Source organism: Lissotriton helveticus, chromosome 12 (genome assembly GCF_964261635.1).
Source record: "Lissotriton helveticus chromosome 12, aLisHel1.1, whole genome shotgun sequence".
Taxonomy (NCBI): domain Eukaryota; kingdom Metazoa; phylum Chordata; class Amphibia; order Caudata; family Salamandridae; genus Lissotriton; species Lissotriton helveticus.
Window position 1 is genome coordinate 586,508,385 of NC_136073.1, and position 17,664 is coordinate 586,526,048.

Here is a 17,664-nt window from a genome sequence, read left to right on the forward strand (position 1 = left end):
TAGCTTCTAGCTCGAATAGATTGACATAATTTTGGCCCCTTAATGTAGATAACCTAGCCGCATAATGTGGTCCTCCACATTGCATAATCCTGGAAGCCCTGATGAAGTTAAAGCTTTGCATAGAGGTTTGAGAGATGTCATTATGATGACAAAATCCATATTTTGCATGCGACTATGAAATACTTTCCATATTCCAAGGTTCCTGTGATATATGGCTTTTTCCAAGGCTGTTTTTTTGCAATAAAAACATGAAAACAAGTATGCTAATCTCGTCATTGGGTGTTGGGAAAATGAAACTGCAGGTCAGTTAAGAATTGAAAAAAACATGATGGACTGTGTGGTTTTATAGATGAGATTTATTGACAACCTATTCCTAGTATGAGAAGGATAAATTGCTTGAACATTTCTAATTAAACTGAATTACAGCACTTGTAATATACAACTGACAAGCTGAGAGAATTGATTTTCTTGATGGTCCAATATATTTAAGAACGAAACCTACAGTAAAATATACAACAAGCATTTACAATGCAATGGTTTCGCCTTTGGAAAAGTTTGAGCTATTGGCATTGTAAATGACAAAATTTGTATTTATGTGTTGGTTTTGAAAACAGATAAATAAATGGGCATTGTCATTTACATTGCCATTAGCTTAACCTTGCCCAGGAGGAACGCAGGATTAGGAACTAGAATATCACTGACCCATCCACCAATTAGCACCTTTGATGTCCAAAGCCTCGATTTACTCCTCAGTCCAGAATCAGGGGACCAGCTGCATAATGGAAAAACCTCTCATTGAAACTGCACGTGCAAAGAAAAATAAAACCATTAAATTAACAGAAAGAAAGCAGCGCACACGGACGCCTAAAGTAAGCAAAGGATGTAAGTGACTTTATTCATTTCACTTTGTTGCATTAGCAGCAGCTGCCGCGCTGTCGCTGTAATGTGAACCTCAAAGGAAACGACGTGTATCTAATCACCTCCTGTTCGGCCATGTCAATGAGAGTGGTCGAAAACACTGAACGAGCAAGGAATGAAACCACATACATGCCAACATTTTAGAAGAGGAAAAGCGTAGTAAGAAACGCAATAATCGGGAGAATGTATTTTCCTTATTGACTTGTATGGAAGCAGCAGCAATCTGAGGAGGGAGACACCAAAATACAGACGTTTGGCTTCAAAAATCGGTCGTATCCCTCCCGACTCGGGTTTAATAGCATGTTTGCAACCATGATATAAAATGTGTGATCATATATACATCCGCTGCCGAGGGTCCCCAACGCTCGATCAATCGTTCTTCATACACATAATTCTCCATTTGTAAAGCTACGGCATAGTGCGTGCTCAGGGCGTGGTATGTGCGATAAGAAAAAACAGGGGGGGGGGTGCACTGCAGCACACGCCACTATCTGGCACATATGTGTGCTTATACGGGACTTGAGTGTGTTGCAAAATGAAATGCACCTCGACCGCTGCCTAGTATTGCTTAAAATACAACAAAAATGCAGACGCATGCCGCACTCTCCTTGAAACGCAATCAGGACCAGCCCACACGAAGGGCGCTATTCCCAGGCTGCTGGCAGGCAGCGGCACCTTCCCTGGGGAGGGATGAGAGGGGGCGAGGGGAAGGTTTAGCACAATAAGCAATCCACGGAAGGACAGATGGGCCAGCTGCACGGTGTCAGCTATGTGTTTTTTTTCCCTTCATGGGGTTTGTTTTCGTTAAAGCTCTTTCCTGGCCCCACCTCTCCCCTCCCTTTGTCTCACAGAATGAGGCCATGGCAGGGCGGGGTGAATAGGGAGGGGGCCGGGGGAGGAGAGAAATCCGTAGTCACGGTTACAGGAAATCAGGTGATATGGTCAGCGAATCAGAGCCGGCTGACGTCACTGCAGTCAAGCGCGAAGGAAAAACAAATATACATCTTAAGAAACACGAACCATACAAATATCACGAATATGCATGATAAAAAGTACACAGGCCCAGCACTTCATAAGATGTCAATTTTGCACCAGAATGTCGACATTTAATGCAAACACGTCTCTTCCATCTTCCATCTTCCTCTAACGTGTGTGCCCTCTCTCCTATTGGACTAGCTCGAGGAAAGTCTGCCGATTTCCTGCGGCCTTTGTACATTCTGCAATCATTCATTCATCAACATGTTTTCTAAACCGCACCAGCATTTCAACGATGGGTGTCTTCGTAGGCACTAAAGAACAAGCACCTACGAGGACACAGGGGGCGGGAGAGGACACGGGCGGCGGGAGGAGGGCGGGAGAGGACACGAACGGCGGGAGGGGGGCGGGAGAGGACACGGACGGCGGGAGGGGGCGGGAGAGGACACGGACGGCGGGAGGGGGCGGGAGAGGACACGGACGGCGGGAGGGGGCGGGAGAGGACACGGACGGCGGGAAACGTGCACAGGACAGCGAGGGGGGCGGAAAGGCACACGGAGGGGGCGGGAATGGACAGCGCATCTGAATTCACTTTCAGTGAAAGGGGAGGGAACGGGAAAAAACGTAACTCCGCCCTGGGAAAAAATCTCGGGAACGCCCCCGAATCTGGTCCGGCCTTGACGGACAGATCCGGCACCCAATGGCTAGCCTCCATTTATGGAGCTAGCCAATGAGAGCCGTGGGACGTTCCCGAACTGCTTAGTGTCGACATAGGATTTCACCTGCGCTGAAAGGCTGCGCAGAGCGCAGCCTTTCGGCAGGCGAAACCCAAAAAGGCAACAAGCCACAACAGTATCCTACATGCAAACAGTGCTCATGGAAAAACTAAAATGAAGAATTCCTTATGGAAAACTATTGCGAGCATGAAAGAATTGTTCCACTGAGGACATTTGATTCAGGAAGCAATGTGTATGATTCAAACATTCTGTGAGGAGGAAATGGAATAAATAAATGCAGGTACTTCGTGGAGTTTAATATGGCTCATCGACAAATGAAAAGAATATTGTGAAAGAATTGGAATCTGCTCTGGGTAGATGAACATTTAGAGCCACATTCCTGTATGGAGTATACAAGTCTGGCATCATTGAAGGATATACCAACTAGGAGTCTTATACCATGAAAAGGCAGCAATTGCGGAATGCAGAGAGAAATGGAGTTCGGAAATGTAGGGATGCAAGTCACGTGCTCACTGCATAAAAAGACTGAATATGAAATGTTTGATGATAAAAATAAGAAATTAAATGAATGGATCATCAGAGACACAGGATAAATGATTTATTTAATTGAATGCCCTTGCCAGACAAAAAATGGACAGCCAAGTAACTGAAATTGTGAATATTACAACACCTTGGAGCAATAAGGAATAATGATCTCAATTTTCCTATGGCAAAGAGCTCCTGGGACAAATATTATAGAGACCTTAGGACTTGATATATTATGGCATTAAGCATACAAAGAAACATTCAACAGGGGGGGAATTGGGAATTACAACGGAAAAAGAGCGAGTCAAAACTCAAATCAGAAATGCAGAGATGTGCATTTGTAATACAGGAAAATACAGAAATCACAAAGGAGAGTAGTGGGGGTCCGGCTTAATAATTATCTTTGATCCGTTAAAATTAGAGCAATGCAGAGATGAAAACATTATTGGGGTGGAAGCCGCATGAGTGTAATTGGAAAATTAGTCTCATTACCTTAAAGCTAACCAATTCCCCGAAAGCAGAATCCCATTCTTGATAAGAACCAAAAGGTTGGATTGCACAAAGCTCTTACAAATCTAACACAAAAATGACCTCAAACAGTTAAGAATATGATGTACTGAATGCGACCAGGGGGTGATGCCAAGAGCTCCACAATTGAATAAAACTAGCAATATATTGTGTGTATATATATATACATATATATATTTTTTTTGAGCCGCAAGGCGAAACGCGTCTGTCGGGGGTGAGGGGTTTGCAATAAACCATCTGTGAAATGGACACCTGAGTGCTTGCCGTTTTTGACTCAACCGAGTCGATTGTGTTGGAATATATATATATATATATATATATATCCAACGAAACAGGAAACCCAATTGAAGAGGCCACAGAAAGTTAATATTTGCTCACACGTTTTAATGACAGCTTGCAGGCAGGCAAAGGGGCAGCAGGTCACATCATAAAAATGTTCGCCAGACGCGTTTCCGGGAGTTAATTTTCCCTTCTTCAGTGGCTTGGATCAACAGAGGGACAGGAAGCACTGTTCAAATTACACACCTTGATTTTCAACACCTGCCATGGTGGGCGTGGCCAAATGCATAGCCTCCTGGGTGTTGTAGTGCGTAATAGTCTCTCCACAGTGGGCGTGCTGTTCAAGTTCCCCAAAATAACACAAATTAATTCCCAAGTGGGTTGATGCACTTTTTGCCGATTGTCTGCCTCGCTTTACAACTGCCATAGGAGCGATCAGGCACCACCCTGCAAGGTGCCAAATCTCTTTCTTCCCTTCGTGTCTTGCACACAGTGGTCCAAGGCTCAGGGTCCGCACACCGGCGGCGGGCCTTACTTCTCGACCGGGAACAGCCGAATAACATCCAACGAAACAGGAAACCCAATTGAAGAGGCCACAGAAAGTTAATATTTGCTCACACGTTTTAATGACAGCTTGCAGGCAGGCAAAGGGGCAGCAGGTCACATCATAAAAATGTTCGCCAGACGCGTTTCCGGGAGTTAATTTTCCCTTCTTCAGTGGCTTGGATCAACAGAGGGACAGGAAGCACTGTTCAAATTACACACCTTGATTTTCAACACCTGCCATGGTGGGCGTGGCCAAATGCATAGCCTCCTGGGTGTTGTAGTGCGTAATAGTCTCTCCACAGTGGGCGTGCTGTTCAAGTTCCCCAAAATAACACAAATTAATTCCCAAGTGGGTTGATGCACTTTTTGCCGATTGTCTGCCTCGCTTTACAACTGCCATAGGAGCGATCAGGCACCACCCTGCAAGGTGCCAAATCTCTTTCTTCCCTTCGTGTCTTGCACACAGTGGTCCAAGGCTCAGGGTCCGCACACCGGCGGCGGGCCTTACTTCTCGACCGGGAACAGCCGAATAACATCCAACGAAACAGGAAACCCAATTGAAGAGGCCACAGAAAGTTAATATTTGCTCACACGTTTTAATGACAGCTTGCAGGCAGGCAAAGGGGCAGCAGGTCACATCATAAAAATGTTCGCCAGACGCGCCCGGTCGTGGACTGCAGCCCGCTGTTACGACAGAGCCAGCCCTCTATACCACGGAGGGAAAAGCGGACACAAACGTTTTGAGGAGTACTGCAGAGGTATCCCCTAAAAACGCTCCATCAATGGCAACAAAGCATGGCAGGCAAGCAAACGAGATGTGCCTTCAACCCACTTGGTTTTAATATTTGCATCCATTTCGCTGGGGATCACTCCATTCAACATAAAAACTACGGATCCCAGAAACGCCTCTGACTGCTAACGCCCAAGAGGCGGGGACTTAATACAAGGAAAAAGGGAGTGGGCCAGCACATGATGACCTTGCCACTGAGGAAGAGAGCGGAGACTCTCGAAATGCATTTGGCATCTGATTACCTGAAGAGCGTCACCTTTGTAAACCTGCTGGCAGGCTGTTGAATAAAGGAGTTCAGAATTGAGTTTGTGTGTGGCTGCATCTAAATGGGTCTCTGCAGTTGGTTGGAATAAGTAACGGCCGCCCGGTCGTGGACTGCAGCCCGCTGTTACGACAGAGCCAGCCCTCTATACCACGGAGGGAAAAGCGGACACAAACGTTTTGAGGAGTACTGCAGAGGTATCCCCTAAAAACGCTCCATCAATGGCAACAAAGCATGGCAGGCAAGCAAACGAGATGTGCCTTCAACCCACTTGGTTTTAATATTTGCATCCATTTCGCTGGGGATCACTCCATTCAACATAAAAACTACGGATCCCAGAAACGCCTCTGACTGCTAACGCCCAAGAGGCGGGGACTTAATACAAGGAAAAAGGGAGTGGGCCAGCACATGATGACCTTGCCACTGAGGAAGAGAGCGGAGACTCTCGAAATGCATTTGGCATCTGATTACCTGAAGAGCGTCACCTTTGTAAACCTGCTGGCAGGCTGTTGAATAAAGGAGTTCAGAATTGAGTTTGTGTGTGGCTGCATCTAAATGGGTCTCTGCAGTTGGTTGGAATAAGTAACGGCCGCCCGGTCGTGGACTGCAGCCCGCTGTTACGACAGAGCCAGCCCTCTATACCACGGAGGGAAAAGCGGACACAAACGTTTTGAGGAGTACTGCAGAGGTATCCCCTAAAAACGCTCCATCAATGGCAACAAAGCATGGCAGGCAAGCAAACGAGATGTGCCTTCAACCCACTTGGTTTTAATATTTGCATCCATTTCGCTGGGGATCACTCCATTCAACATAAAAACTACGGATCCCAGAAACGCCTCTGACTGCTAACGCCCAAGAGGCGGGGACTTAATACAAGGAAAAAGGGAGTGGGCCAGCACATGATGACCTTGCCACTGAGGAAGAGAGCGGAGACTCTCGAAATGCATTTGGCATCTGATTACCTGAAGAGCGTCACCTTTGTAAACCTGCTGGCAGGCTGTTGAATAAAGGAGTTCAGAATTGAGTTTGTGTGTGGCTGCATCTAAATGGGTCTCTGCAGTTGGTTGGAATAAGTAACGGCCGCCCGGTCGTGGACTGCAGCCCGCTGTTACGACAGAGCCAGCCCTCTATACCACGGAGGGAAAAGCGGACACAAACGTTTTGAGGAGTACTGCAGAGGTATCCCCTAAAAACGCTCCATCAATGGCAACAAAGCATGGCAGGCAAGCAAACGAGATGTGCCTTCAACCCACTTGGTTTTAATATTTGCATCCATTTCGCTGGGGATCACTCCATTCAACATAAAAACTACGGATCCCAGAAACGCCTCTGACTGCTAACGCCCAAGAGGCGGGGACTTAATACAAGGAAAAAGGGAGTGGGCCAGCACATGATGACCTTGCCACTGAGGAAGAGAGCGGAGACTCTCGAAATGCATTTGGCATCTGATTACCTGAAGAGCGTCACCTTTGTAAACCTGCTGGCAGGCTGTTGAATAAAGGAGTTCAGAATTGAGTTTGTGTGTGGCTGCATCTAAATGGGTCTCTGCAGTTGGTTGGAATAAGTAACGGCCGCCCGGTCGTGGACTGCAGCCCGCTGTTACGACAGAGCCAGCCCTCTATACCACGGAGGGAAAAGCGGACACAAACGTTTTGAGGAGTACTGCAGAGGTATCCCCTAAAAACGCTCCATCAATGGCAACAAAGCATGGCAGGCAAGCAAACGAGATGTGCCTTCAACCCACTTGGTTTTAATATTTGCATCCATTTCGCTGGGGATCACTCCATTCAACATAAAAACTACGGATCCCAGAAACGCCTCTGACTGCTAACGCCCAAGAGGCGGGGACTTAATACAAGGAAAAAGGGAGTGGGCCAGCACATGATGACCTTGCCACTGAGGAAGAGAGCGGAGACTCTCGAAATGCATTTGGCATCTGATTACCTGAAGAGCGTCACCTTTGTAAACCTGCTGGCAGGCTGTTGAATAAAGGAGTTCAGAATTGAGTTTGTGTGTGGCTGCATCTAAATGGGTCTCTGCAGTTGGTTGGAATATATATATATATATATATTTATTTTTTTTGCTAAATGCGATAGAAGATGGAAAATAATTGGATGACCTACGCATCAGTATTAGTAATATATACAAACTGGCGTCATCTACAATCCCTACACTTATCCCAAATGACCATGGTGTCTCAGCCACTTGGGTACAAACAAGCTTGTTGAAAACATTACCTACTACAATATTCTGTATAATGGTATTAATAAATATTTTAAAAAATGGGAACACCAAACAGAGTCGTTTAAATCTCACTGATCAATAAAAACCAAAAAACAAGAGGTTGTTAAAGATGGCTCAAATGGCACATCTAGACTTAAAAGAAGGGCTGATATTATGAACATGCAAATAAACTAAGTACAATAAAGGTAACGGGTACATGTGAAAGCGTCAAATTCAGCAAATATCAATGTAAACAAATAAAGCCAGAAATTAGCATGATCCAGAATATAAACGAGAAATCATCTTTTTTGCAATGTTAATTAAGTTGTGGTGCAGATACATGAATAAAGGTGAGTAAAGTATATAGGAGTGACTGAGAGGAGGTGTGACACAGAGAGAACACTGTGGGAATATAGTGCTATTAATATAAAAATGTAGCCAATGATAGAAACACATTGGGCTAATCCATCTGCAGTGTAATCAATAAGATGATCTACTGTATGTACATAATGAAACATATTAGAACAGAATAATCAGTGAATAGAAAATGTACCTTCCTTTATCTGTGCCACCCAGCAACTGACAGAAAACTTCCCACATGAATATATATATTTTTTTTAACTTCTGCCAAATATTGGGCGGATTTGTCACACTGTACCAAAATTATTAGTAGAGTAACACTTCTTTGCCCATCAACTATATGGATCAGCATGAACGTAAAAATTCATAGAGGAGGCAAAGTTGTTAGGTCTCTGCCGAATCTCACACAGATCTATCAAACTATTCCAAAGTTATTAATGAACCAAAAATATTTTTGAATCCTTCTCCTTTAACTTTGCCCTCCTTTGACGGATCGGCATAAAACTTCACGGACTAATATAAAAACATATGTCTCTAAGACTGTCAAACTTGGTGCAGATTCAGCATACAGTTTGAAATTATTAGTAAAAAACATTTTTAGCACCCTTTTTAAATAAACCCTTCTTGGCGTAAGAGCATGATCTTAAAAAATACTAAGAGTAATCTCAACATACTAAGTGACTGACTAGTCGTACACATATTCATTAAATGGTGGCAAAGTTATGAGCAGATCAACAAATGGCTGTCACTTGTTAAGATCAACAAAAGTGTTAACATACACAGCACCTTTTTCAAATACTAATATCTCAACAAACTACTGAAAGGGTTGACATCAAACCAACAAAAACATGCTTTTAAAGTAAAGGTGTACATTCATGCAACGTCTGGTGTAAACTCACTCAGTGGTTTGGGATGTTGGTGCAAGCAACATTTCCTATACAAGATAAATGTGATCACACATCCGTTTTACACCACCTACCACTCTAACTTTCTCCCCTGCACGGAACCGGATGGAAGGTGGCATGCAGGACTATAGTTGACTAACTCTCTCGACCAAGTGACATTTTTGGTGTATATGTGTTTATAGGGACCAAAGAGCTAAGCAAATCAAAAAATGCCTTTTGTATGGCAAGTGCGGCTGAACGATAACTATACAGTAACACATGTGTTATATATAAAGTATAACTTTACTCTGCGAAAAACTTAAAGCTAGTTGAAAAATAACACATGTAGATCCTATTCTGATTATTATCTGATATATTACCTATATCTGATTATATCTGATATATCTGATTATCTATATCTGATTATAGATTAGTCTGTTCTGGATATATAGTATTAACTTAATCCTCATCATCCATGTCCTCAGAGGTTGGTGGGGAAAGAGGTGTATTGATTACTCTGTGAGAGGGCGCCTTTGTAGGTAGAAGAGATGGTGGAGGTGTCAATAGGAAGAGGGCAGATGGTGGAGGTGGTAGGATGGGTACAGCAGTTATTGCTGGCTCCGGCGGGTGACCAACAGGGTACTGTGGTAGCAACAGTTGAAAAGTGTCCATCAACTGCTGTAATGTGGACAGAAATCCTATAGGTATCAGCACAACCTCTGTCTCTCTATTATTTCGAGGCGGTACATAGGATTGTTAGGGCTAAAATCTTGATATGCACATTCTTGGTAAGATTGTTCCTCTTTCATGATTTCCTCAAAATGTGGGACATAACGTACAACCAATCACATTGGACTGTATGCATTGTCTGAAACAAACCCCCTGATATTCTCTTCCAGCTCCGAGCCCAGAATGTTTTATGGTAAAGTGGCTGTCACCTAAAATGGTAATAAGGTAGGTACAGTAAGAACTGTCACTGTCGTAGACACTGCTGTCAATGTCTCAGTCAAAACCGTTAATGTCACAGGGGCCATCACCAGCATTGGAGTATTCATCGACAATAACATTTCAGTTGGGTTCGTCACTGACAGTAAGACTTTTTTCTTAGATGAAGGTTGCTCATCATAGGAATGTTTTTGAACAGACAGAATCTTCTTTCCTGTAGTGTTTTCCTTAGTGAACCTCAGATAACCTAGGAGGAGGGGACTAAAAGGGCTTTATGAAATAGATCGAATTCAGGAAAACGAACATGTCTTTTTTGAGGTGTCTACATGGAAATACTTAATGGGGCGCACTTCACAGTATCTTCCCCATAGGAGGCAGCCCCTTAGAAGCAGGGAATTTTTGATTGCCCAGTAAACATACTGCCAAACTCCTCTCTCTGTCTTTTAGGGTTTTTGTGGGAAATGTCTTACATATATCACAGTGCGAAACCTTGTGAGTGGGGTAAATGCACTGTGAGGCTTATCGGTGTAAATCAACTTCTGTCCACAGGGTGGAACTGGATTTGAAGGGAGTTTTGTACTATCTGACAGTTGGCAGAATAAAGCACCTAAGAACTCCCTGGCCCAGGAATTTGTATTTTCATCAAATCAACACACAGCACTGTGGCAGCTGAAGATATGACTGGTTCAGTCCCAGGGTACACCAAGAACGCGTAGACCAGGAAAGCAATAGGTTTAAGGCCAGTCAAAGGTTAGAGCAGAGTTCTGCCTGGGGACCTCCTCACATATGTAATGAATTAGAAATCTGAGCTATGGTGGTCTCTAAAGGTAATAGGAGATCTGCAACTTACATCTCATTGGCTGAAGTTTGGGCTGATTTAATGTGTTCTGGCTTGGTGCTGAAAGCCTATTTGCTCCCACCTTAAGATGCCCGAAAGAAGACAGGATGTACAAGGGCAAGTAAATGGGAATAAGGTAATAATTTGGAAGGTGAAAAATGTTCGAAATGAGGTAGGTCGTTTTCTTTACTTAGTGCCGGAACTGTGGGTGCCCAGGGGTCCAAACCCTGCCTCTAATTTAATAGAAAATATGCTAGTTAAATAGACCAAGAGTAAGGCTTCAATCCAAAGAAGTTGTCAATTCTAGACAGAGGTGAGAGACAATAGCCTAGCAAACAGCTTAGTGAGTTGTGGAAAAGACAGGTACCTGCACACACTCCTGTGATTTTAGTAATTCTATAATGATTATGCTATCAGAGTTCATAAGGGAAATGCAGGTGGTCACGTTATTCAGCGAAACACAGAAATAAAATCCTTCTCCAAGACATTTTTCCAGTAAAAGGCATTTCTATCACTTGCAACAAAAAAATCTCTTTCAGACAGGAAGAGAAGAAAAATACTTGACACTTAAAGCAGGGATAGCATGGACTAGAACCCTTTAATCCCCAAACATCTTCAAGGCTGTAGGGAATGATGAAATACCAGCCACCGGATGTGATTCAAACTTGAATGACTACTCACCTGATGGATCAAATATGTAATCTGGTGTTTTCTTCTCTGTTGCCCAGTGGGTTGATCTCCTTTTTTCTAAAGAAAAAAAAAGAATAAAACAAAATATTCATTTACAGGCATATCAGCTGGGCATTTATCTAAAGTAAAATTTCTTGTTTTACAGGACAAACCTTATTCAAACCTGCTAGCCAGAGGGAGCCAGCATTTATTTTTTAATATACAAAATAGTTTGCAGTCCAATGAACATAATGAAATAAGAGCCAAGTTCACACAGATTTCACTAGGTTAAAGAAAAAAATTAGGAACATATTCTTCCCCAATATGGAGAGTATATAAGAACGGGACACCGACACAGGAGCTCGATCAGTTTCCTGTTTATTATAGTTTCACCTGTTGCGTGTTTCGGTACTTCCTGCCTTGCTCACACAACACAGCGTTAACATTTCTCCACCATTAAAAAAGCAGGGTTTAACATCACATGACACACAGTTGCAATAGATATGGTAAACAGACTTAACAACGTCAGAGATGCCTGACCTTTTAGACATTCGATATACAAAATTCATCGGGGGCATAAAAATAACAGCTTTAACCATTTACACTAAAATCCTAATGTATTATAAAAATACGGAGACAATAAAAATAAAATTTTAAAAAAACAACATTATCCCTTGTATTTTCTCCTACTGTTGATTCTCGGATAGACGGAGAGAGAATTTTGCTATATGCTTATTCATTCTCTCCACTCAGCAGGTAATTCACTCAATTTCATGCAAAGAGTTAAAGTCATTACGTGCTCATATCTGCCCACTCTATTTCCTATGTTTGTGATCTATATATAAATGTGTGTGTGTGTGTCTCTCTCTCTCTATATATATATATATATATATATATATATATATATATATATATATATATATATATATATATATATATATATATATATATATATACACATACATATTTTTTTAAACACCATTCGGGGGGGGGGGGGGGGCTTTTTTACTATTTTTAAACATGTGGTAGGAAAGGTTACCCCAGAAGATCAACTGATCCCTTGTACCAGTCCATCATGTTAGCATGCCCAGCGTTAGTCTGCAAAATACAAAAAAATTGTATAGCAGACTCTGAGTAGCCCTTGCATAACAAAAACTTTGAGATGAGCAGTGGCAGCCAATCCATTGATAAGAAAGTATATTTAGATCAGCACTAAGAATCTGAGAACATGAACTCCACTACTATTGCATAACTGCAACTCTTTTAAAAGTTTCACTGTGTACAAAAAGAAAGCTTACCATGCCTATATGCTAAATTGCAACCTTTCATACATATTATGTGGACAACACAGCTTCTCTCTCTCCCCTAAACAGTATCCAGTGCCTCGTGCCCGCTCATCTTTTCCGGAAAGCACTGTCTAGTCTCTTATTGAACTTATAAGCTCTTCTTCGTAAGAGTTATTTTAGACTCCTCATGACTAAAAAATCTACTACTCCACCTTCGTCTAACTCAAGCATGATTGCTCCCTGAAGCCCTCTACCAGTATCCCTTAGAAGCAACTATTTAGTGCACCAATATTGTGGATAAGCACTCTGTGCTTTGTAAAGGGGTTAGCAGGTAGTTCTGAAGTCCCAGAGTAGGTTATGCAGCAGGTTTACCAAAACATTAGACATATGTGCAGCAGTACCTCAAACCCAATTCAGTGCTGTGCAGAAAGTTACACTCCTCTTGAACAGATGGACCTTTATCACTTTAGAGAGTATCTTTTATGCACCTATGGGACTAGATACACTTCACACTGCTTCTCCCAGGAAATCCTAAACCCTGAGTTCTTAACTCAATATCACTATTGTGCAACAGAAAGTCCTCAGATTGTGAGCTTGGGTCTATGAACACCCCCCAAGGTTAACACGGGCCAGAGACTCCAATGTTAATAGGGGGAGAACGTAACGGACAACTCATTAATGGATGAGCGCCCAGTATGCCCCGCTAGAGGGGCACTTGGTGCAGTACTCCTGCAGAGTTGGACATGTGACATGGCTGGTTCAGTTAATTGGGCAGAGGACGGACTCGCTATGAGCCCCACCCTCGAATCAGTGTCGTTTAGTCTGGTAGACAGTACTGTCACCCCCATCACCGTAAATGAAGTGGCCCTCGCTAATAATAGGATTACCCCTGGGAAAGCCCCAGGGCTGGACAAGGTTACAAGGGACTTGTTTAAAGCTGAGAAGGAGATCTGGAGCCTCTATTTTGTTCTGTACTATAACAGCATCTTGAATGGGTTATCCACGCCGCAGAAGTGGGCAGGGGCTGAGATCAACCCAATCTACAAAAAAGGGCTCAAGATCCCTCCCATCTAATTATCCAAAGAATCCTGTTGAGCAGACTACAAGACTGGATGGAGGTCACAGCGGTGCTGACATCCTTGCAAGCTGGGTTTAGAAATGGGACCAGCGCAATTGAGCAAGACCTCCAATTGGAAATACGTCCCTTAGGGTGTGGATCGTCTCTACATCCTCATTTTTGTTGACCTCCGGTCTGCCTTTAATCTTGTCACAAGGGAGGCCCTGTGGAAAGTAGCAGCGGCCGGTGGAGCGTCGCCCTACTGCTCATGGAGCAGTTCAAAACAGAAAAATGAAATTATAATAACGCAACATTATCATTTTATTTAACCGTCTTGGCTAAGTTGGTATGGGGACGGGGCTCGGTTGCCCATCTCAGAGCGGGGGAGTGGATTGCACTCTGTAAATGCGCATGACTGTTTGGCTGGACCTCTGGCACCGGGCAAACAGTCATGCGCACTTTGCATGTTCTCCACCAAGCTGTAATGTACAGCCTGGGTGGAGAACATGTACAGCCTCCCAGCCCCTATCTGAGCGGCGAACCACAGTGCTCAGACCAATCACATCGCTGATGTAAGGCAGCGTCATGATTGGCTAGGGGATTCGGGGAAGCTGTGTGTTTCCTGCTGTAAGAGGACGGAAAAGAGGAGGCAGCCGGTGGCACCAAGGTAAGCGTTTTCATTATTTTTTGGTATCACTCTCTCACATTCCTTCCACCCCAGTTCGGTAGCAGCGCTACTGATGGAAAGTACTGACTGACATGGAACTTCCAAAATATCTAGTTGATATCTTCTGCAGGTTTCATCTGAATAACTACGCCCATGTCAGATGTGGTCCTCTTGGGAAGCTGACAAATCCCATCCCAGTATCCAGGGATGTTAGGCAGGGGTTTGTCTTAGCACCAAAACTGTTCCTGTTCTTTATCAATGATCTGGTGGTGCACGTAGAGCAATGTATTCATGATGCCCTGTCTCAGGCCAAGAGCAAGGTCTGTGCATTGCTGTTTGAGGATGAAAAGCTGCTGTTCTTGAAGTCCCCTATGGGCATCCACAACACTTTGGACCAGTTTGCTGTCTTCTGCAGGCAGTGTGGGCTGGAGATCAATCTTAGCAAAATGAAGTACACGGTCTTGAATCACTGCCATTCAACTCGATCACCACCAGTCCTCAACAGTGTTCCTCTGGAGAGGTTTTGAACATTTGATTATCTAGGGTTCACCCTTAATGAACACTTTGGTTGGTCACCCCAGATCCAGAAATGTAAACTTAGGCTGAAATACTATTCACATGGTATCCTGAGGGCCCACCAGAGCTTCCGCTTTTGTCCCATATCCCCTGCACTGCAAATGTACAGCTTACAAGCTCTGGGGGTGGGGTCTTTATATAGAGCGGAACTCTGGAGACATGAGAACATTAGCGATCTGGAACTGGTGGAGAACCGTGTTTTGCGAGTGCTCACCAATCTCCCTCCCAGCACGCCACAAGTCCCCCCGTTCAGATCTTAGTATCAGATTGCTCGTTCACAAAGTTAGACTCAGACCCCTGTTGTAATGGGGGAGTATCAGGTCCTTGGGCATTGGTGTCCTTTCGTTTGAGCCTTGACTAAATCCTCGAGAGCCCAGGGGCCAGTGGGATTCCATGGTTGTGCTATTTCAAATGCTGTCTAACAGAAATGAGATGTGTGAACCTTTGGGAGCATCCGGAGTCTGCATGCAGTGTCTGCAAGCTCCCACTCACAAGGATGTACTGGAACTCTGTGGATGGAGGGCTCCACAGATCTGTGAAGGTGGGTACCCTGACTGCAGTTTTTTGGGGAATTCACGGATGCTCACTGCTTGGAAACCTACATGGACCTCATTGAGCCCCTGCTTACCAGGTCTCTGTCCATTACATTTCAGATCAGGACGTTGCCACTCCACACCTTTACTGAGAAGTGGTGTCGCCCCTTTTCTGAAGCGGATATGGGTTGCCCATTTTTTCCTGAGACCAGGGAATGTTTTGATCATTTATTATACTTCTGTCCGCAATATCATGGCTATAGGAGGCCATGGATCTTGCCATTGCGCAGCAACTTGGGCGTTAAGAGACTTCAAAATTGCTTTAAAGATACTCCAGTCCAATCCCTCCCAATTGATTGCTTTCGCTGCCTCACACTTTTTCCTCTCAATGTGGAAATGTCGACTGAAAAGTACTGTCCTTGGTACACCTACCCTCCCAACCTAAGGGAATTGTTGTTACCTCTTGTATGCCTCCTCCTGCCTTTGTATAGCGCATGTATGTTTGTTTTATCCTCCCTTTTTTGGCCTTCTTTTATTCCTTTTAGATCAACTCTAGTGTGGATTTAAGGACTTACTGGATACATGTACAATATCGCAAGTGCTTTTTTGCCAATCGCCGAAATAATTTTTTTTTGCTTTTGCTGTTTAGTATTAAATCTTTTTATTGAAAGATCATAGCTCATACACAAAAGCCATTTGCCAACATAGCCCCCCTCGCTCGTTGCGTAACAGAGTCCAAAGCTCGAAAGGAACGGACAAGACCATTCCAAGCTGCGGGATGAGGCATGCTGAAGAGCAAACAAGAACAAAAACATAGCACTTAGCATGTAGAATTCGGGTTCAGATCTGTGGCTAGGAAAGAGATAATTATTTCCGGTTTTCTTTCAACGTAATTTGCCCTGCTATTAAAAGTACTTTTTTTGTGTAAAAAAACAAACCTGAACAGTCAGTTGTTAGGGGTATTACAGAGTCCTATTGCACTGAGTATAATCTACTCCCTGAATAAGATTTGGACCACTCTACTTCGCTACCCCGATCTATCCGGTTTGGGGTCCAATACTACTGGGGACTCAGGATACCACTGTTAAATGCTTGTAATAGATTCAATTGGAGCCCAGTAGTCTTTGATTACCCTGGTGGGCAGGAACCAGGTTCTATCAGTCTCACAAGATGATTTCAGCAAAGAAAATGAACACTTGATTTAACGTTGTTAGTTTTTATGTTGTACATTAAAAAGAAGAAGATATTAGCAAGTAGTTTTTTCTATTTAAGTGAAACTCAATAGTCTGAAACAAACTAATGTTGCTAGCGCGTGCCATAAGGAACAATCCACATACCTTGCTGAAGGATTTCATGTTTTTCTCTTCAGTCAGAGATTTGGTGAGCCACTGCTGGTTGCCACTCAACTGGTCGTCTCCTTTAATCTCCAGAAAATTTATCTCTTCCCTGCCTCTGTTTCGCTTCCCCTGTAGTCGCTTAAACTGCAGAAAAAGAAGAGAATGACTTCAAACAATGTAAACTATAGTTTCATTTTCCCTATAACTGTGGTTAAAATGTTGTGTCTAGGATACAATGCCAGAAATTAATGTGCACAATATAGGTTGCAATTAGTTTATAATCTTTATTTATTTTATATTTTTTTAAACGTACAACGAAGGTGTAATGCTAATAAATGTATTCTTTGTATAGTGCCGGCGCCACATGGGTCGTGTCTTACTGCAACAAGCGTTTGCAACATAGTTAAGAGACAAAGTTACATTCAATTCCAAAATCGTCAGTCAAAAGGTACAAGTGCTAAGCAGAGCTTAATGGGAGTTAACAAGGTGGATCAGGCCTCAGGGTATGTGAGGAAAGGATTGAAGACCACTTGAGAAGAGAACAGGAGTTTTTGCTGTTTCTCAAAGAAAGGAAGGTTCGATATGCTTCTGTTCTGTTGGAGAACAAAGTTCTCCAAACGCAACGTGTACCCAAAATAAGTCGCGCGCCACAGTTTTAGGATGACAAGAAGGAACAGTTTTTTTGCCCGTTAACCACCTATTTTACAGCATGTTACATTTTTCCATGCT

The 17,664-nt window shown here is 43.4% G+C and overlaps 1 protein-coding gene across 2 annotated transcripts in view; it reads right to left on the reverse strand.

Moving 5' to 3' along the window:
* Window positions 1-17,664, reverse strand: part of PRCC (proline rich mitotic checkpoint control factor) — a 216,835-nt gene that overhangs the window by 20,136 nt on the left and 179,035 nt on the right. For both annotated transcript variants that reach the window (XM_078668317.1, XM_078668318.1), the window contains exons 5-6: window positions 16,936-17,079; window positions 11,492-11,557 (exon numbers count right to left, since the gene is read on the reverse strand). In XM_078668317.1, the coding sequence (XP_078524443.1) occupies window positions 11,492-11,557; window positions 16,936-17,079 (210 nt within the window). The remainder of the gene's footprint in view (window positions 1-11,491; window positions 11,558-16,935; window positions 17,080-17,664) is intronic.